At 47.0% G+C, this 21,098-nt stretch overlaps 1 protein-coding gene and 1 long non-coding RNA gene across 4 annotated transcripts in view; one reads left to right on the top strand and one right to left on the bottom strand.

The window, feature by feature from the left end:
* The window catches only part of LOC135067240 (uncharacterized), a 31,801-nt gene extending 26,035 nt beyond the window's left edge, over nt 1–5,766 (bottom strand). The window contains exons 1-2 of one of the 2 annotated variants that reach the window (XR_010253471.1): nt 5,052–5,766; nt 1,229–1,481 (exon numbers count right to left, since the gene is read on the bottom strand). This is a non-coding gene — a long non-coding RNA (uncharacterized LOC135067240). The remainder of the gene's footprint in view (nt 1–1,228; nt 1,482–5,051) is intronic. The other variant, XR_010253465.1, reaches the window with a different exon arrangement.
* Nucleotides 5,767–5,893: 127 nt separating this feature from the next.
* Nucleotides 5,894–21,098, top strand: part of TMED2 (transmembrane p24 trafficking protein 2) — a 30,877-nt gene continuing 15,672 nt past the window's right edge. Inside the window, exons 1-3 of one of the 2 annotated variants that reach the window (XM_063964494.1) lie at nt 5,894–6,185; nt 8,007–8,199; nt 10,088–10,108. In XM_063964494.1, coding sequence (XP_063820564.1) covers nt 6,006–6,185; nt 8,007–8,199; nt 10,088–10,108 — 394 coding nt within the window. In that variant the 5' untranslated portion in view covers nt 5,894–6,005. The remainder of the gene's footprint in view (nt 6,186–8,006; nt 8,200–10,087; nt 10,109–21,098) is intronic. The other variant, XM_063964495.1, reaches the window with a different exon arrangement.

Below are 21,098 nucleotides of genomic sequence, written 5' to 3'. Positions count from 1 at the left end.
CAGGACCTGCACCTGATCGACCACCTGTTGCAACGTATATTGAGGGGTATGCTCCATATTCCCACAAAATTTCAACAGGAGTATTAGGCTGCTGAATATGTTATGCACACCAGTGCCAGCAGGAAAGTACTGGTGTCAGAACTGTTATGCACTCCAGTGTCTGCAGGAATGTACTGGTGTTTGAACTGTTATGCAAAACAGATGGACTCACAGACAAACTGGGGGATATGACATAACGTACACAGAAGGTGATAGGGTAACAAAATACACACAAAGTGAACAGAGAAGCCCAGAGGCTAAGGAACTGGGTATCTCCCTTGTATTAGAACTGCTAAGATGGAAAAAGCAAGATGTTGTGTTTTAATACGTAGAGTACCCGAAATGCTGTTGCTAAGGGCAACAGCAAAACCCTAAAGGGTTACCAACGGGTGTGGCAGTAAACTCCTTGGTCAGAGATGGAATGATAGACACAAGGAGAATCTCCACAATCCAAATTCTCACTTGCAGTGCACAGGTTTTAGCTTACTGCCACTAAACTGACCCCTGACACCTAGCACAGTGAGACAGGATTAGACAGGCAAGTCTTAGAATACAGCCGCAAACTTGCTAAGTTCACAGAGTAGTAACAGAACCCCAGCAAGCTAAACGACTGACTCCAGTCTTACTGCTAGGTCTGGATTGGCAGAGTGTAATACCAAATTCCCAGGCCTATTTGCAGTAAGCAACAAACAAATACAAAGCTACACAGTACTGGCTAACGTTCATGAACTGACTAACCAACAAAGATTCAGCAGCATCTGCTTACCCTGAAAAGAGGCCTTATAAAGCAGGTGCTGTCCACGCCCCACTCAGACCTCACAGACTGTGAGCACAAAAACCAGCACTGGATCCCCTGCCGTGCACAGAGCCTATAACCACTGCACAGCAAAAGACCCGAACCGGAGTATCAGCTGCGCTCAGGTTACTCCACTAGCACTTGTCTCCCGGTTGCCATGACGACGTGACAGCACAGGGCAGGAGACCCTAACAGCCACTCCCCTGAGAAAGGGAGAGACACCACAATACGCTTGGAATCTGCGTCCGCTATCCACTGGAGCAGCCATAAAGCTCTGTGCGCCGACACTGCCATGGCAGTAGTACTCACATTAATAGCGCCTATCTCTTTAATAGATTCGCAGAGGACGCGTGCAGTATCCTGAATGTGTTAGATCAGAGTAACCATACTCACCAGAGCCATATCCCCCGCGAGGCCCTCTTGAACTGGCCCGCCCAGGTGTGAATGACATGTGTCAACCAGCAACCCGCTATCACAGGTCTTTGTGATATACCAGCTGCTGTGGAATAGACTTCAGTGTAGTCTTCTAGTTTTCTATCCCCAGTGTCCTTCAAAGCCGAGGAGCCAGGGAATGGTAACACCACCTCTTTAGACAGGCGTGAGACAGAGACGTCAACAGCCGGGGGATCTTCCCAGTTTTTCCTGCCTTCAGAAGAAAATGGGAAAGTGTTAAGAAGCATCCTGCCACCTGGAATTTTTTATCACGATTTTTTCAGGTCAACTTTAAACATATCATCTAATTCCTTAGAAAGTGATGCTAACCTTTTTCTGTGAGGAGAAAAACGACTGCTTTACTGCATCATCTTCTACTGGGAGCAATGATGAGGGGCTCAAGCCCTTGTGCAGGAGATGAATCCTCAATAATAGGGTCCATCTCCTCCCCCTCCTTCTGTCCCTCTTCATCAGTTACTGACAGTAAGCAGGCAGCCCACGTGTATGTGGCCCTGAGCTAGGGAGAAGGGTCTGTCCTCTGCCTCTTGCAGCCAGGTCTGCTATACAGCCTGCTGTAGTCGCTGTGTCTTATTACTATTTGCAGAGGGCTGAGAGAACATGTCCACCATCCAGGGAGTTGAACCAGCATGGCTGCTGCACCCCCCCTGTGAGGACTTGCAACATTGTTCATGAGAAGGGGGGAAAGGGGGGAGAGAAACTGCATGTGCATAAATGGTGTTTACCATATTCACAGGAGACAAACTCTCACACACAACAGCAGACACTGTACAAGCAAGCCTGCCCTTGATTGGTATGTGAGTCATACCCCTTTCACACTGCCAATGCCGGATCCCACCCAGGAATTGGAAGCGGGTCCTTCCCGGGTAAGATCCGGCATTGGCAGCTGCTGCAGACTTTCCCGACCCGGCAATAAGCCGGGTGGGTTGCCATAGCAGTGGGGGGGGGGGGGGGGGGGCGGAGCCGGCGACGGGGGTGGAGGTGGAGGCGGCGCTGGGAGATGAGCTCATCTCCGCGCCGCCACTCCCTATCTAGTAAACGGGTCCCGGGTCGCATCGACCCGGGAGCCCGTTTACGCAGCCAATGACCCAGTATTCAACCCGGGTATAACACTGCTTTATACCCGGGTTGAATTGTCGGGTCAGGCGACCCGCGATTTCGGCAAGGCTCCTTTCACACCGCACGCCGACCTGTGTCGACCGGGCAATATGCCGGGTCGATACCGGGTTATTTGTGCGGTGTAAAAGGGGTATAGGAGACCCAGAGAAAATGACCAGCACACCAAGCCTAGCAGACTCAGGGAGACTGGAGGGTGTAACTTTATACTGTGACTCAGTGTAACACCGGTATCCTTATGAGGACTCTATTTACAAGAATAATAGCTGCTCTACCCCTTTCAAACATCCCTATATGTATCTGGAGTGTTGGAGGAGCTGTGTGTGCCTGCTGTTGCTGGAAGCAGAGCAAGGCGCCAAGAAACCGTTGGTCCCGCTCTAAGGTAGCTCCACCCCCTGCAATGGCGCCAGAGCTATACGCTTATTTGTACTGGCAAATGTCGCCTTTTGGTGTAAAACATAATATAAATACCTGTTTTCACAACCGCTTGCCAGTGTACACAGGTGGCTATAGCGGGTCACTCCCAGGAGGGTCCCGTATGCAGTGCCCGCGTTCTGCCGCACCATGAACCAGGGGATCCCCCTAGCGGGGCCCCCGGTTTGTACTCACCACCTTCAGGCTATCGTTAGGGTTGTCTGGCGTGCTGCAATTGTGACCGCAAAGGCGCAGTGCCCTGCTGTACAACAACCTCTCAGGACGATAGTCCTGCAGCGGGGAAGCGGCTATGACACCTCGCAAGGCCGGTGACCGCCCACCCCCCCCCCCCCCCCAACTTCCACGGTGCAGGTATGCTGTTGCCCAAACAGCATACCGAAAATAACAAAGATTTAAAAAGAAACTGAAGAATACTCTCTGGAGCTTGCATCCTCTCCTAAGGGCACTTTTTTCTAAACTGCATGTGGGAGGGGGCATAGAGGGGAGGAGCCAGCACACCCAGTTGAAGAAATTTAAAGTGCACCGGCTCCTTTGGACCCCGTCTATACCCCACTGTACTAGATTCCCCAATATCCCTTATGGATGTAGAGAAAACATGGCGCCTGTGCCAATGCTGCTGTGCCAGTCTGGATAGCCATAAACCAACCCTTAGCTCCTATGGGGGTCATTCTGACCTGATCGCACGCAGCAATTTTTTGCTGCCCGTGCGATCAGGTAGACGCCGCCTATGGAGGAGTGGTTTTTTGCATAGCAAGGCTGCGATCGCTTGTGCAGCCCTGCTATGCAAAAAAAGTTTTGTGTAGAACAAGACCGGGGTAAGAGTTACTTACCCTGTGCGATCAATCCAGCATTGCAGGTCCCGGAATTGACGTCAGATATTCGCCCTCCAAACGCCTCGACACGCCTGCGTTTGGATCTTCACGCCCAGAAAACGGTGAGTTGACGCCTGGTTCCGCCTTCCTCCTGTCAATCTTTTTGACCGCTTTCTTCGTTAGCGGCGTCGCTGCCCGGCAGCGCCTGCGCAATGTGCTCTGACCCGATCGCGCGGCTGCGAAGAGCAGCATGCGATCGCGCCGGAATGACCCCCTATGCTCCTTGTTTTTACGTATAGGCTGCGAATTTCTAATCAATTACGAATTAGTTTGCAATTGCTTCGGTGAGCGTCTCTTTTCATTTCAGCGCAGCAGCTTCACTTGCTAACATTAGCAGTTTCGTAGAAAAAGTCGCAATTGCATACAAACATAAATTATTTGCGTAGAGGCCAAAGTGGAATATTCACACCCTAATGTTTCCTGTCCTAGGTTTTTATGCACCTTCTCTTCTTGTTCTTTATATCAGATGAAGAAGGGGAAATGCCAAAGTTGGGCTATGACTGCCTTGGTAGCAATCGAGATATACAGTAGCCTGTGGTATCCGGGTGACAGATCTACAATATCTAGGTAGACAATCAATAGGCTTAGTAAATAGACCCAGCCACTGGCTTCAGCACTCCCAAAAAACTGGGCTGAAAAGCTTCTGTTAACCACTGGGCCACTTGCAACCAACAGAGGGTGGTCACTCCAATACAACAAGATTTTGCCACCCTATGTCATGCCCAAAAACCTTGTTGGACCAGGCAAAATATAATTGACTTGTATCTGCAGTGACCACCCTCTGTTGGTTGCAAGTGTCAAATCTGTGGTGCAATATTATTTAACCCTTGCTAAACTACAGCTACTTATTTAAAAAATGAGTACCTGTGCCCACTTTGCCACCCTATTTCACGTCCAATACTTTGTGTAGCCAGGTAAAATACAATTGAAATTTGTGTAAGGGACATGATTTTCTGTTTGTACAAAGTTAACGTAGTGATCCATCTTGATTTAATTGTTTTAATATAAAGTTCTGAATAAGAAGTTGCTGCATAAAGAAGCTAACTTCAGCTTCGCCTAGGGATGGCCATTGATCCCTCAGGCTGAAGCTTTCAGCCTTGCAGAGGGATAATCATCGATAGCTTATGGCCAATGTAAAATGCTTTTGTTATCAATGGGGGAGAACCAGACGGTTTCTCTCCATCGATGGTAGTGCATAACCAAATTATTATTATTTTTTTAAACAAGGTGCCGCCGGCGACATAGACCATAACTGTGCCCCAGACACCTGCGAAGCCCCATCCCCAGATACTGATAGGGCCACAGGCCAGTCAGTCAAATAACAGTGATGCATGTTTGCCTACCTTACTGCACCCTCCTCAGAGAGGAGGCAACGGGGTAGGCTAATGGGGGCGTGGCTGGCAGTGGGGTGGGCTGTCTTGGGGGTGGCCGACATGGAAGGTGGGCAGTTCAGGGGCATGGCATCACGAACGCATCATCGTGGTCCCGCCCCCGCTATACAGTACCAGTAAACAGGCACTATAGAGCGGGTAGCGGAGCTACAATGATGCAATTCAGCGCGAGTCGCGTCATCGTATACCCTCGGACCACCCACTTGTTCTCTGCTGTTGTCGGCCGAGGGGGGATGCAGGGGGCAACCAGGGAAAGCGGGAGACTTGCCTACCTTGCCGGGAGGGCCACCGGATGTTCGGGAGCCTCCCAACCATTCCAGGAAGGTAGGCAAGTATGCAGTGATGACCATTGGTGAAACCATATATGGTCATCCATTGCATATTTTGTAACCATCGATGAACACTAACCATATCACTTAATCGATGGTAACAATCGATGGTAGACACACTGATGGCCATCCTGCCCTCGCCTACATGTTGTAGCATATTCTGGTCCACCGGCAGCAAGTAAATTATTTAAAATAATGCCAAGCATGTGAAAATTTCATCCAGTGTGGCATAAGAGGAAGAAATAATTACGTTTGCTACCTTTTAGAAACCCAGACAGTGTTGTAGATAGGGAGCGGTTTTACCACTCTATAAATGACCCTTGCCATTAAACAAAATGGCCTCTGCTGTTTCCCTTGCAGCCTCACGTAGCAGCCTATCCTTGTGCTGCCAGCTCTGCATTGGGCTTGGATTACCCGGATGTGACCATGTCCCAGGCCGGCCGCCGTACAACCGTTACGTGGCACTAGCTGCTCGCTCCCCGGCTGCTTGGAGAGGTGACGCCTCTTTCGGAGTGAGGCCCAGACTCGGCACAAAGCTCCCCGGCCTGTGCTCGCCCGTCCCCATCCGTTCCTCGCCATGTTTACGATATCGGAGCTCGTTGCCCTGGTCGCCTTCTTCTCCGCCACGGCCTCGGGTTACTTCGTGAGCATCGACGCTCATGCAGAAGAATGCTACTTCGAGCATGTGACGTCCGGCACCAAGATGGGCCTGATCTTCGAGGTGGCGGAAGGGGGGTTCCTGGACATCGATGTGGAGGTGAGACGGCAGCCCTGACGTGGTGCAGCCTATGTGCCGGCACTCAGACAAATTTGGGGGTGATCAGAGGTCGCCGCGATGCTGGAGCCTCTCTCAGCTGTGCTGTCAGAGCGCCCAGCTGTCAGTCTGTCATTGTGTGTAACATGCATTTATTCTCCTAAACAGCAGCATTCATCCCTTCATATAATTGAGCAAGCTGCTGCATTTTTCTGTTTATAAATACGCATTGCTTATGGTTTCCCTTAGCTAGCATCAGTTAAGCGTTTGTGTTGTACATGAGTAAAATAATGAAATAAAAGGGACTTTTGTTATTTATACTAGTATTGTTAGGTATGTTGAAAATGTGGAGCGTTTTCCAGTTCCTCACTGCCGCACAGCGGCCCAGAAAGCGCCTTTGGTAGTATTTAAAATAAATTCGTTTTTTCCAAGTGTGCTATGTAGATACATTGTATGTGTAGTAACAATATTTGTCTAGGTTATCTTAATTCTTTAAAGGTGTACTATGCCAAATATCAAGATAGCTTAAAAATAACAAGAAAAATGTACCATGAATTGCTGATAATGAGTCTGACGGAGTAATTGTTGCTCCTTTCGTGTGCTAACAGGTGTTGCCAATTCAGCTTGCAGGTGGCAAGCTGAAATCTGTGATGTCTGTTGTTTGGGCACCCAAACAGCAGTGTTTGCATAGCGCCCAGATCTTTAGTTGGGTTAAGCCAGGGGTTCTCAAACTTGGTCCTCAGGACCCCACACAGTGCATGTTTTGCAGGTAACCCAGCAGATGCACAGGTGTATTAATTACTCCCTGACACATTTTAAAAGGTCCACAGGTGGAGCAAATTATTTCACTTGCGATTCTGTGAGGAGACCTGCAAAACATGCACTGTGTGGGGTCCTGAGGACCGAGTTTGAGAACCTGTAGGTTAAGCCATTTAATTCATGAAGCAGAGGAAAGAGTGGAGAAGTTGTCAACCAATCAACTACGTACAATGTTATAAAATGCACTTGATAAATGTTACTTCAATGCTGGGTACTTGTGTACTTTACGGACTCATTGCAGAGACATGAGTTTTTCACTCTTTTTTTTTTTTCTTTCATTTTTTAAACTTTTCAATACTTTATGATCCACGATTGGGAATAGTAACCTGTGCCGAGCGCAGCAAGGCACCGTACCCAAAGCATGGCAAGCGAAGCGAGGGGATACAGTGCACTAATTGGGGTCATTCGCGGTAATTTTTAGAAGAAAACACAAAAAAAAAATTATGTGGAGGACTAGCCTAAATAATCATGAGCCTTGCGAAATGATTTTAGAAGAGTTTTTTCCTGTTTTTGGTTACTGAGAGTTCTATATAATAAGGTAATGGGTTTGTAAAGTACGCAAGTACCCAATGCTGATTGTTACCATGTACAACTTTTCCAATGCATCACTACCTCACTCTTTTCATTGCTTATGTATAGACCCCGTTGTATTGCTAAACTTTGTACTCTAGGGCATGATAAAAAAAAATATTTTTGAATATCACAGCCCACTCCTCACCCCGATCTCCCGTCACGTTAGATAGTAGATCTGGAGCAAAAAAAACAGTTGAATCGCCCCAATGAGATTTCTTGGTTCTCTCTACCTCCTCAAATGTAGATATATTTTTTTCCATATTTTTATTTTTGACAGGTTTATCTTTGTAAGGAGCTCTTTCAGGGTGCTAATGTACATAATATCCCTTAATTGTAAATGCTTTTGTCAGATCTGAAGCTAACATCCGTATATAAAATACTAATGAATTTTGGACTATTATTTCAGAAAACAAACTTCCTTTTCTATTTCAGATTACTGGTCCTGACAATAAAGGCATATATAAAGGAGACAGAGAGTCCAGTGGAAAGTATACCTTCGCTGCTCATATGGATGGAACTTACAAATTTTGTTTCAGTAACAGAATGTCAACAATGACACCAAAGATAGTGATGTTCACTGTTGATATAGGAGAAGCCCCAAAAGGCCAGGACATGGAAACAGAAGGTGGGAATGTGTTACTGAAATCCATTATAGACTGTTTTGTAATATATTTTGACCGTATTACTTTACATTCTGAAAATATGCATGTTATGTAATATACACAGTCTGCATCTTATTATGCAAATTGCCTACTTTTAATAGACAAACTGTTCTACTAAATGCCTTTTTTTTTTTTTTTTTTTTTAATAACTTGCATCCAGATCTACTTAACCACATAGGGCTATATTTACAAAGTGGCGGCTTTAAGACGAGAATTTAAAGTGGCACTAACGTTCAGTGTAAAGCATGCTGGGCTTTAGATTGAATATTTGTGGCACTTTCCATTGTCAGCTTTATCTACCGCGAAGGTGCGGCTTAGAAAAATGACGCTTCTTTGTAAATATAACCTCAAGGCCCAAATGTAATAACCTATGTTTTGTGGGCAGCTGCAATTTTTGTTTTTTTCTTAAGACACAACCCGGTAGGTTTGGTCTTCTACAAATTGTTGTCTTAAATCCAGTGACTACATTGTCAAATTCTTGCTGCTGCTTGCAACTCAGTATTACATTTGTGCCCAAGTATCTTCAGTGTCCTCACATAAGTTAACAAGAAATGTTTCCTTTTGCAGGACAGCCAGAATCATAGGTATATTTTTCCCACCATATACAAAAATAATTTCAGACTTGTTTTGATTTCTCTTTCAGTCAGTCATTTATATGACACAGACTAATGGGTTAATACGACATCCTCTCTTCCTAATATCCCCCTTCCCCCCTTACCAGCAGAATTGTGAGGATTTCATTCCATGGGGACCCCTGGATTATGGTTTTATCACTCCTACAGGTTCCACTACCTGAGTCAAAAACAAAGCGGTGCAAAGTATACTGATCGCACAGAATGTCTGCTTTGTCCAGGCAGTGCCAGTATTAGGGCTTGATACAGAGCTGTTTTCAATTCAGAACTGCTGCATTGTCTTGAGTATGTCGAGTGCACCGCCAGTGGGTGGGGGGATTTATTTGTTAATGGAAGGAGGCCAGTGAAAGTTATTTGAGGTCCCACTTTTAGGAGGCAGCACACTACAGAAGAAATGTAAGTACCCAGTTTGACAATTAAAACCTAAGGGGTGTATTAATTTACCCGCTATCATTGTCTCTGGTGGCTATTCAGTTAGCACGAGCCATGGCTTATTGGCTATTTTGTGTCACCTGTCTCAGGCTGTTTCTTCTGGAAATGCACAGAATTCACGGAACCTGTGTGTTTTTGGGAGAATTTTTTCTTTTCTTCGGGTGACCAAATTGGATAGCTCAATAAAAATAATAAAATAAATATTGGGGAAAAATGTAAATTTTCCATTCCCAATGTTTCTTTGCACCTAATTGAATACCCCCCTAAATGTATTTTTATTATTATTATGGTTTTCTATAACATTCCTAGACAAACCATTTCTCCCACTGAGCCAGTCTGCAGTACATTGTTGTCTGATCTGGCCATTAAGCCAGAAAGGCAGGGTCGGGAGTGGGATGTCATAACCGCCAGAGAAGGCTTGCAGCATGGAGAACATTGGATCTTGTTTGAAAACCAGAAAATAATAAGCATTTAGATGGGCTCTCTAAACTTCAACCCCTGTTGACACTTTCTTGTATTGAGAGAGTCAAGTTTAAGTACTTCACTGATGGTGGTAATGTCTGATACGTTACTGCATTTACAATTTCTAGTTCTGGGTGGTTGTCATTACTCTCAGTCCAGTCCAGTCCATTCATCATAGTGAAATTAGCCATGAAACATATTGCTTTATCCCTTTACATTTAGTGGGTACATTATTCTGGTTAAACAGGTTTTGCTCATAACTATTAACGTAAACTCCATTAATCCCACATGTCATTTTCTCTGTTATGTTTTATAATTCTCCTAGGTGGTGGTGAAACATGGGATGGTATGTGTTCTGCTTTTTCAGAGCAGATTAAAGTTCCTTTACTGTTTTATGCAGAGAGTAACATTACTCTGTGTATTGTTTGTGTGTTTTCTAACCCCTCCCTGTGTTGGCATGGCAGTGATGTGGTTGCTGCAGACACTGGGTGAAAACGTTTGGTTACTTGTCTAACAAAGACCTAATTTATAGGATTACCGAATATTGCATTGGTATTGAAAGTTGGCATGACGTTTTTTTGATTTGTTTTCTTTGGACAATATTTTAGAGGGAATGTTCTACCTGGATACTCCTTTTAGTAAAATACATCTTTAATGTAAGATGAAAACCCTATAAGGCGTTACTTTCCACAAAGTTTTATTTATTTCCTCTAGTTGAAACATGTATTTATGTAGACTTCTGTGCAATGAAGTTACAACATGCCAAAATATAACACAATAGAAGTTAAAGTGCATATTGGATGCAGACTAAGCATTTTTCTACATAGGGGTACACTGGTATTCTACAGGGAATAACATTGGGGTGTAGAGTTGGATCTTGATCCGAGGCACCAACAGGCTAAAGCTTTGACTGTTCCCAGGATGCATTGCACCGCCTCCTCTATAACCCCGCCTCCAGGCACTGGAGCTCAGTTTGTAAGTAGGTGGGGCTGCACTAGGCAGCCCTGAAAAGAGCCTTTTTAGAAGACTTTAAGGGCTGCAGCACTGTTTATATCAGTCTGACATTCTGTGCTGCAGCTCCATCACCTCCCCCAGCAGTGCTGCATACTCCCACGGCCTGGTTCCCGGGTACTTGCAGTGGAGGCGCACCGGACTTCAGGCAGACACCGCTGACGCTCTCCTGGATCGCGTGGCTGCACATCAGGGAGGAGGTAAGAGGTTTCCCCAGGTGGGACCTGCTGTTAAATCGTGGCGTGGACACTGTACTGCACAGGGACCCCACTAGATCCACCAGGGCAGGGTGCACAGGTCGGATTTACTATAATCCGTTTACAATAGGCTCCATAGTACCCGGTGGTGAAGTCCAACAGAGGGGATAAGGCGCTGACCTGAAGCCCCTCCCCCAGCTCCGGGCGCCATATACTGCTGGTGTTTTTGCCCTGGAGCTGCATCTCTCTCTCCCTCTCCTCCTGACAGAGATTTTGGCGCCATCTTCACTACTAGCTGTTCTGATCTCCGGGACTGCTGGGCTAAGTCTCCTCTGTAAAGCCGCCTGTCTCATCAGCGCTGTGCTTTTACAGACACTTAAGTATTCTACATGTCATTTTAGACCGTGTTAAGAACAAGTGTACTGCTAGCTGAATATTTGGTACAAGTATTCTGTGATATACATCCAGCATCTACTGTGCAGTGTTATATCTATACTCATACATAGTTATATGTAATTTATTAGTCCAGTGCAGTTTCATTGTTTATATGTAATAACTCCTGCATTGTACCTGTGACTGAGTGTGCCTGTAGCGTGGGTTTCCATTCTCCTACATCACATATGTTCATCTCTCTCTCTCTCTCTCTCTCTCTCTCTCTCTCTCTCTCTCTCTCTCTATATCTATATATATATCTATATATATATATATCTATATATATATATATCTATATATATCTATATATATATATATATATATATATATATATATATATATATATAGAAAAGGAACTTTTTTTGGTGAAGCCATTCTTTGATGTGAACCCCTGATGAAGTCCTAACGGATGAAACGCGTTGGGTTTCTATGAAATTGTGAACAGATCACACATGCTTTTTCGTGTTGAAGAATAAGTACTTGACCGAACGACTGAGAACATCATACAATAGATTATCACAGATGAATGTATTACTCAATCAACATGTGTGATCCTGCTATTCATGTTATGGAAGTCTATATGACAATACTGTAATATGTTGTTTTAATAAACAATATTTTTATCATATGTATTAGATATCTGTGGTGGTTAAGCTCACAAGAGAACCCCTTTTCTTTTGTCTTTTTATATATATATATATATATATATATATATATATATATATATATATATATATATATATATATATATATATATATCTATACATATATATATACATATATATATATCTATCTATCACAGAAGATCTAGGCGGCACTCAGAGGACTAAGAATGCTGATAATGCTGATAATATAACGGCACTAACGCCTATGTGTGATGCACATAGGCGTTAGTGCCGTTATATTATCAGCATTCTTAGTCCTCTGAGTGCCGCCTAGATCTTCTGTGCTACATATTCCACTTTTAGTGGTAAGGAAGGCACCGAGGCGATTCTGGACCTGTCAGACGGAGTGCCAGCCAACGCAGCAAAAAATAAATAAAAAAAAAATAAAAAATATATGTGTGTGTGTGTGTATTTTTATGCAGATATTGTTTTTGGCTATATTGTACCGTTACGCCCTACGGCTACATTTCCTATACTGTCTGCTGCACAGGATGGGAAATGCGCAGACGCTTCTGCACCCTGCAGTACTGGCGCCACGGATTTACCTGAGGGGGAAGTTTTAGCTGCTGGTTCAGGCGCTGAGTGCCATACACCCAGTCTACCTGCGGTACCTGTGGCCATTCAAGACCCACCTTGGGCAGCGTTCTCTAGTATGCTGAGTACGCTTGTGGGACCTCCTGTGCCATTGCAGCCACTTATTGTCCCTGTAGTTAATCTGCTCTGGGTGGATACTCTGTCTACCCAGCTACAACAATTAAATCAGACCTTGGTTATACAAACGTGTAACCCCCCCACCCCCCACCCCTCTGGGGCCAAGGGGTTATCTAAAAGGGACATTTCTTCCTCACAATCCACTAATATTTTGGATAATTCTTCTGATGAGGATGGGGAATATACTGATCCATCAGACACTGATACAGTTGCTTCTGATGAGGAATCTACAACCCAGGTTGTTGATCCTGACCTGGTGGAGTCTATTAAGTTAATTCTTCAAATAGATGATGACGTTGAGCCTACTACTGTGTCTAAGAAACCTGATAAGTTCAAACGTCAGAAGGTTGCTAAGGTAGTCTTACCACATTCTGACCACTTAATTGACATACGTCAGGGCTCCTGGTCGTCGCCAGGAAATAAATTTTCCCTGTCTAAAAAGATGCTAGCTCGTTACTCTATCCCTGCGGAGTTGAGTGACAAGTGGGAAACTCCACTGCCGGTGGACTCTCATGTCTCCCCGTCGTGTGGTGTCATCTACTCTGCCTGTCACCACTGTCACCTCACTGAAGGAACCGACAGATAAGCGTGTGGAGGGATGCCTGAAGTCTATTTACTCCTTCACTGGCGCTGTACATAGACCCACTATGGCAGCCTCCTGGGCTGCGAAAGGTATTGAAGCATGGGTTCAGGCAATTGAGGATGAGTTGCCTCAGGATTTTTCTGACACTGCCAGACAATATCTATCTTATATTACCACAGCCTCCCACTGTATTCAGGAGGCGGCCTCTGATACAGGTGTAATGGTGGCCAAGGCATCTACTACGTCCATCCTGGCTCGTCAAATTGTGGTTGAGGTCCTGGAAGGTGGACCTAGACTCCAAAAAGATCTTGGAGGTGCTCCCCTTTAAGGGAGATATCCTATTTGGGGAGGATCTGAACAAGATCGTAACTGACTTGGCTACTGCCAAGAATGCGCTTCTCCCGAATACTAAGCCTTCTGCTCCGAAGGCTAAGAATACCACCTTTCGTTCTTTTCGACCTCCAGGAAAAGCAAAGGGTCAGGCATATCCGCGACAGGCTCGTGCTTCCAAAACCACTAAACCTAAATCTAAATCATCCTGGGCCGCCCGTCAGCCTGCTTCCAAACAAGACAAGCCTGCTGCATGACGAGACGGGCCTCCCCCCGGGGGAACCCAGAGTGGGAGGCTGACTTCTGCAGTTTGTCCAGGCATAGTTAGAGACCACTTTGGACACCTGGGTGCTGGAAGTTGTTTCTAACGGGTACGCAATCGCTTTCAAGAGATGTGCAAAACTGGCGAGGGGGGACAACGGTTATCCTGGTGGATCCGTTAAGAGCGCGAGGTCTACACTTGGTTGTACAATCCCTCCTGGATACAGGAGTAGTAGTGCCGGTACCTCTGTCTCAGAGAGGCAGGGGATACTATTCGACCCTGTTTCTAGTTCCGAAGCCAAATGGGTCCTTCCGACCTATACTCTACCTCAAATCATTGAACAAATTTCTGAGGGTCCAAATTCTATATGGAAATTCTGTGCTCTATTGTAGTGGCCATGGAACCCGAAGACTATATGGTATCCGTGGACATACAGGATGCTTACCTACACATACCTATTGCCTTATCGCATCAGCAATATATGTGGTTTGCTATTGGCAACCTACATTATCAATTCCAGGCACTGCCTTTTGGATTGGCCATGGCCCCACGGATCTTCACTAAGGTCGTGGCCGTGATGACAGCTCTTCTCTGCCGTCAGGGAATTGGGATCCTGCCATATCTGGACGACTCGCTGATCCTGGCAAACTCCCAAGATGTTCTCCTCAGTCATCTGGAACTGACAGTCCAATTCCTACAAGCCCATGGTTGGCTCATCAACTGGAAAAAGTCCTCGCTGGTCCCTGCTCGGAGCATGGTGCACCTGGGGGCACTACTGGGGAAACACAACCAATGATTGTTTGTCTCCAGAGAAAGTCTTGAAACTTCAGGACAGGATCAGATATTTCCTCTCTCGCCCAAGAGTGTCGATACACTCGGCGATGCAAGTACTAGGCCTCATGGTGTCGGCTTTTGACTTAGTAGAGTGTGCTCAATTTCATTCCCGCCCTCTGCAGAGGTTAATCCTTTCCAAGTGGGATGGCCTGCCTCATCGGATCAGGTCTCAAATGATCTCCTTGACTCCGGAGGTTCGTCTGTCACTGAACTGGTGGCTACAGGACCAACAGTTGAGCAGGGGCCGTCCTTTCTGGATCTCCAACTGGGTAATCCTGAAAACGGGTGCCAGTCTGTGGGGTTGGGGCATGGTGTTGGAGCAACACTCTCTCCAGGGTTGGTGGACCAGGGCGGAATCTCTCCTCCCGATAAACATTCTGGAATTGCGGGCAGTGTTCAATGCGTTGACACTGGCCCTGCCTCTGGTACAGAACAGGCCTGTTCAAGTACAATGAGACCACGCCACCACAGTGGCGTACATAAACCATCAAGGTGGCACTCTAAGCCACATGGCAATGCTGGAAGTATCAAAGATCCTACGTTGGGCGGAATGCCATCTGCTAGCAATATCGGCAGTGTTCATTCCTGGAGTCCTCAACTGAGAAGCGGATTTAATCAGTCGTCAGGACGTTCACGCCGAGGAGTGGAGTCTTCATCCGGAAGTCTTTCAACTCCTAATGGACAAGTGGGGCCTACCAGATGTAGACCTGATGGCGTCTCGACACAATCACAAGGTTCCGGTCTTCAGATCAAGGACAAGGGATCCTCAAGCAGCATTCGTGGACGCACTGGCAATTCCATGGAACATTTGGTTGGCATACGTGTTCCCTTCAGTGTCACTCCTGCCCAGGGTACTGCGGAAGTTCAAGCAAGAAAGAGGAATACTACTTCTTCTAGTCTCTCCAGCGTGGCCCAGACGGCATTGTTTCTCAGACCTGCAGGGTCTCTCGATAGAGCGTCCTCTTCTACTTCCTAAACGCCCAGACCACCTCGTTCACGGCCCTTGTGTCTACCCGGACCTGGCCAGACTGGCTTTGATGGCGTGGCTCTTGAAGCTTCACTCCTGAGGGCCAAGGGATTCTCTGAGGCGGTTATTCAAACTATGTTGAAGGCCCGTGAACTGGCTTCTGCACGGATTTATCATAGGGTATGGAATTCTTACTTCACCTGGTGTGCTGCTAAGAATTATGATGCATATACTTTCAAAACTTCCAGACTTTAAGCTTTTCTGCAACGGATTCAACCTCCCTGTGTCCCTCCGGTGGCTCCATGGGATCTGTCTGTCTGTTTTGAATGCCCTACAAGAGTTTTCATTTGAACCTCTTGAGTCTGTGCACCTTAAACATCTTACGCTTAAGGTCGTGTTTCTGCTGGCTATTGCCTCTGCTAGGAGGGTGTCGGGCCTAGGCGCTTTGTCCTGTTGTCCACCCTTTGTGATTTTTCACCGTGACCGGGCAGTTCTTCGAACTCGCCCTGGTTATCTACTTAAGGTGGTAACATCTTTTCATCTTAACCAAGAGATTGTGGTTCCGGCCTTCATCTCTTCTGGTTTGTCTTCCAGTGAGCAGTCTTTGGATGTAGTACGGGCTCTCCGTATTTACGTAGAGAGGACGGCCACCCTCAGGAGGTCAGATACCCTTTTTGTACTTTTTGGTTTTCACAAACGTGGCTGGCCTGTGAATAAGCAGACCTTGGCCAGATGGATTAGAATGGTGATTGCACAAGCCTATGCGCAGGCTGAGCTCTCAGCTCCTGCTGCTATCAAAGCCCATTCTACTGGGTCTGTTGGACCTTTATGCGCGGCCCACTGTGGGGCGTCCGCTGAACAATTGTGCAAGGTGGCTACGTTCTTGTACCCGCTACAGTGCGTCCCCTCCCATGCGGAACTGCTCTAGGACATCCCCGATGTCATTCCCTGTGGAATCCCAGTATACCCTGCTGCAGAAAAGGAGATTTATGGTAAGAACTTACCTTTGTTAAATCTTTCTGCGAGGTACACTGGATTCCACAGGGCGCCCACCCTGACGCACTTAGCTTCTTTGGGTTTGTATGGCATTAGCCGCTAATCCCTTCTCTTGTCATGAGAATGTGGTTCTATGTGGCTAACATCTGCCATCTCTTTTGCCTGCTACTGCATTGGACTGGTTAACGAAACTGAGCTCCAGTGCCTGGAGGCGGGGTTATAGAGGAGGTGGTGCAGTGCATCCTGGGAACAGTCAAAGCTTTAGCCTGTTGGTTCCTCGGAACAAGATCCAACTGTACACCCCGATGTTATTCCCTGTGGAATCAAGTGTAGCTCGCAGAAAGAGATTTAACTATGGCAAGTCTACCGTAAGGGGTATATTCAATTAAAGTCGGATCCATTCTGACATGTATTTGTCGGAATGGATCCGACAACCCCTATTCAATACCCATCTTAATTCGACTTTTTCAAGTCGAATTTAAGATGGGACGCAGAGGAGGAGAAAGGGGGCGAGCCGCAGGGGAACAGCCGGCGGGCATACAGGAGACATCAGCGCTACAGTAGCGCTGCAGCAGGATGTCACTCAGCCGCCCGACCTCACGGCAGCTTCCACCCGGCTCCAGCAGCGTGCTGGAACCGGGTGGAAGCTGCCGTGAGGTCGGGCGGGTGAGTGACATCCAGATGCAGCGCTACTGTAGCGCTGATGTCTCCTGTATGCCCGCCGGCTGTCCCTGCGGCTCCTCCCCTCGCCTCCTCCAGGTCCGCATCTCAGTCCGACATCATTTTGATGTCGGACTGAGATGGTCGAAAAGGGGGCCAAAACCTGTCGGATTTGGCCCCGTTTTCAACATTAACCCGTGGATCGGCAGCTATTCCGCCGATTCATGTGCTTTTCGACAAGTCGAATTTATCGACTTGTCAAAAAATTTAGAAAAATATTGAATATGTCGAATCGGGTTTCGACCAAAAAAAGTCAAAAACTGCCGTCTTTTCGACAGATGGCAGTTTTCGACTTCAATTGAATATGCCCATAATCTCCTTTTTTTGGGGGGGGGGGGGGGTGGGATTCAATTGATACTGTTGCCCGATCTCCCATCTGAAGTGATGGAAGATTGCAGGGGTAATATTCATTTGATGCTCTTTATTGACTTGATCTTTCCCCTTAATGTCGGGTTTAGCCACGTGTAGCAACTAAACCCGACTAAACTAATGGGCGCGATCGCAAAAAGTGCCGTTTGGCCGCTCAAATGGGTCACTTTTTTCACATTTCAGCTCGCCAGCCTGAGAGGCTGCGAGCTGAAATGTGTCTCAGCGCGCCTGAATGGCGCACCGATTGAATTGCTCCTTTGGACATCATCTAGTGGCGGCTGAGGGGAGACACAGTTGAATTCCCCCCATGGTGTTCAGTGTTTACACCTGTGCTACAGCTTTCACTTCTCAACTAATGATATAATCATAACAGCTTTGCTTGCAGGTTCCTTAAATACACAATTTAACTAAAGGGGGGTACACACTGAGAGATCCGTGCTTAAAATCTAAGCAATCTTGCTAGATTGCTTAGATTTTAAGCACGGATCTGCCGTGTGTATGCCCTCCAGCGATAGCGATGCGCGGCCCCGTGCATCGCTATCACCGATGCTAGATTGAGCCTGCATGCAGGCTCAATCTAGCGGGTCGCTCACTTCACCGTTGTGTGAAGTGAGCGGCCCCCCGTCGGCTTTCCCCCTCGCTTAGCACATCGCGCTGTGCTGAGCGGGGTGAGAGATGTGTGCTGAGCGGTCTGTGTTAAGATCGCTCAGCACACATCTCTCCCGTGAGTACCCCCCTTAATACATTCTCATAGACTTGATTTCTCTAACGTCCTAAGTGGATGCTGGGGACTCCGTAAGGACCATGGGGAATAGCGGCTCTGCAGGAGACTGGGCACATCTAAAGAAAGCTTTAGGACTAACTGGTGTGCACTGGCTCCTCCCCCTATGACCCTCCTCCAAGCCTCAGTTAGATTTCTGTGCCCGACGAGAAGGGTGCACACTAGGGGCTCTCCTGAGCTTCTTAGTGAAAGTTTTAGTTAGGTTTGTTATTTTCAGTGAGACCTGCTGGCAACAGGCTCACTGCATCGAGGGACTAAGGGGAGAAGAAGCGAACTCACCTGAGTGCAGAGTGGATTGGGCTTCTTGGCTACTGGACATTAGCTCCAGAGGGACGATCACAGGCCCAGCCTGGATGGGTCCCGGAGCCGCGCCGCCGGCCCCCTTACAGAGCCAGAAGAGCGAAGAAGTCCGGAAAAATCGGCGGCAGAAGACGTTCCTGTCTTCAATAAGGTAGCGCACAGCACTGCAGCTGTGCGCCATTGCTCTCAGCACACTTCATACTCCGGTCACTGAGGGTGCAGGGCGCTGGGGGGGGCGCCCTGAGACGCAATAAAACATGATAAAAATACCTTACATGGCAAAAAATACATCACATATAGCTCCTGGGCTATATGGATGCATTTAACCCCTGCCAGAATATACAGAAAAACGGGTGATAAGGCCGCCGAAAAGGGGGCGGAGCCTATCTCCTCAGCACACTGGCGCCATTTTCCCTCACAGCTCAGTTGGAGGGAAGCTCCCTGGCTCTTCCCTGCACTACAGAAAGGGTTAAAAAAAGAGAGGGGGGCACTAATTAGGCGCAGTATTAAAACATACAGCAGCTATAAGGGGAAAAACACTTATATAAGGTTATCCCTGTGTATATATATATATATATATATATATATATATATATATATAGCGCGCTCTGGTGTGTGCTGGCATACTCTCCCTCTGTCTCCCCAAAGGGCTAGTGGGGTCCTGTCCTCTATCAGAGCATTCTCTGTGTGTGTGCTGTGTGTCGGTACGTTTGTGTCGACATGTATGAGGAGAAAAATGATGTGGAGACGGAGCAGAGTGTCTGTAACAGTGATGTCACCACCTAGGGGGTCGACACCTGAGTGGATGTACTGTTGAGAATTACGTGACAGTGTCAGCTCTGTATAAAAAAAAAACAGTGGTTGACATGAGACAGCCGGCTACTCAGCTTGTGCCTGTCCAGACGTCTCATAGGCAGTCAGGGGCTCTAAAGCGCCCGTTACCTCAGATGGCAGATACAGACGCCGACACGGATACTGACTCCTGTGTCGACGGTGAAGAGACAACCGTGATTTCCAGTAGGGCCACACGTTACATGATTGAGACAATGGAAAATGTTTTATACATTTCTGATAATACGAGTACCACCAAAAAGGGGTATTATGTTCGGTGAGGGAAAAACTACCTGTAGTTTTCCTGAATCTGAGAAATAAAATGAGGTGTGTGATGATGCGTTGGTTTCCCCCCGATAACAATTGATAATTTCTTAAAAAGTATTGGTGTATACCCTTTCCCGCCAAAGGTTAGGGTGCGTTGGGAAACACCCCCTAGGGGGGATAAGGTGCTCACACGCTTGTAAGAACAAGGGCTCTACCCTCTCATGAGATGGCCGCCCTTAAGGATCCTGCTGATAGAAAGCAGGAGGGTATCCAAAAATGTATTCACACACATACTGGTGTTATACTGCGACCAGCAATCGCCTCAGCCTGGAGGTGCAGTACTGGGTTGGCATGGTCGGATTCCCTGACTGGAAATATTGATATCCTAGATAAGGATAGTATATTATTGCCTATAGAGCATTTAAAAGATGCATTTCTATATATGCATGATGCACAGCGGAATATTTGCCGACTGGCATCAAGTATAAGTGCGTTTGTCCAATTCTACCAGTAAAATGGTCAGGTGATGCGGATTCCAAACGGCATTTGGAAGTATTGCCTTTGAAAAGGGACATTTGGGGTCGGTCTTTTAGACCTGGTGGCCACAGCAACAACTGGGAAATCCACGTTTGTACCCCAGGTCGCCTCTCAAAATAAGACGCCGTATTATCAGGCGCAGTCCTTTGTTGGCAAGCGGACAAAAGGTTCCTCTTTTCTGCTCGTGACAGAGGGAGAGGAAAAAGGCTGAAGAGATTAGCCAGTTCCCAGGAACAGAAACCCTTTCCCGCCTCTGCCAAGCCCTCAGTATGACGCTAGGGCCTTACAAGCTCAGGCACGGTGGGGGCCCGTTCTCAATGAATTTCAGTGCGCAGTGGGCTCACTCGCAAGTAGACCCCTGGATCCTTCAGGTAATATCTCAAGGGTACATATTGGAATTCGAGACGTCTCCCCCTCGCCGTTTCCAAAAGGCGGCTTTACCGACGTCTCCCTCTGACAGGGAGGCAGTTTTGGAAGCCATTCACAAGCTGTATTCCCAGCAGGTGATAATCAAGGTACCCCTCCTGCAACAGGGAACGGGGT

This window comes from Pseudophryne corroboree, chromosome 1 (genome assembly GCF_028390025.1).
Source record: "Pseudophryne corroboree isolate aPseCor3 chromosome 1, aPseCor3.hap2, whole genome shotgun sequence".
NCBI classification, from domain to species: Eukaryota; Metazoa; Chordata; class Amphibia; order Anura; family Myobatrachidae; genus Pseudophryne; species Pseudophryne corroboree.
This window is presented reverse-complemented; position numbering and strand designations above follow the sequence as displayed.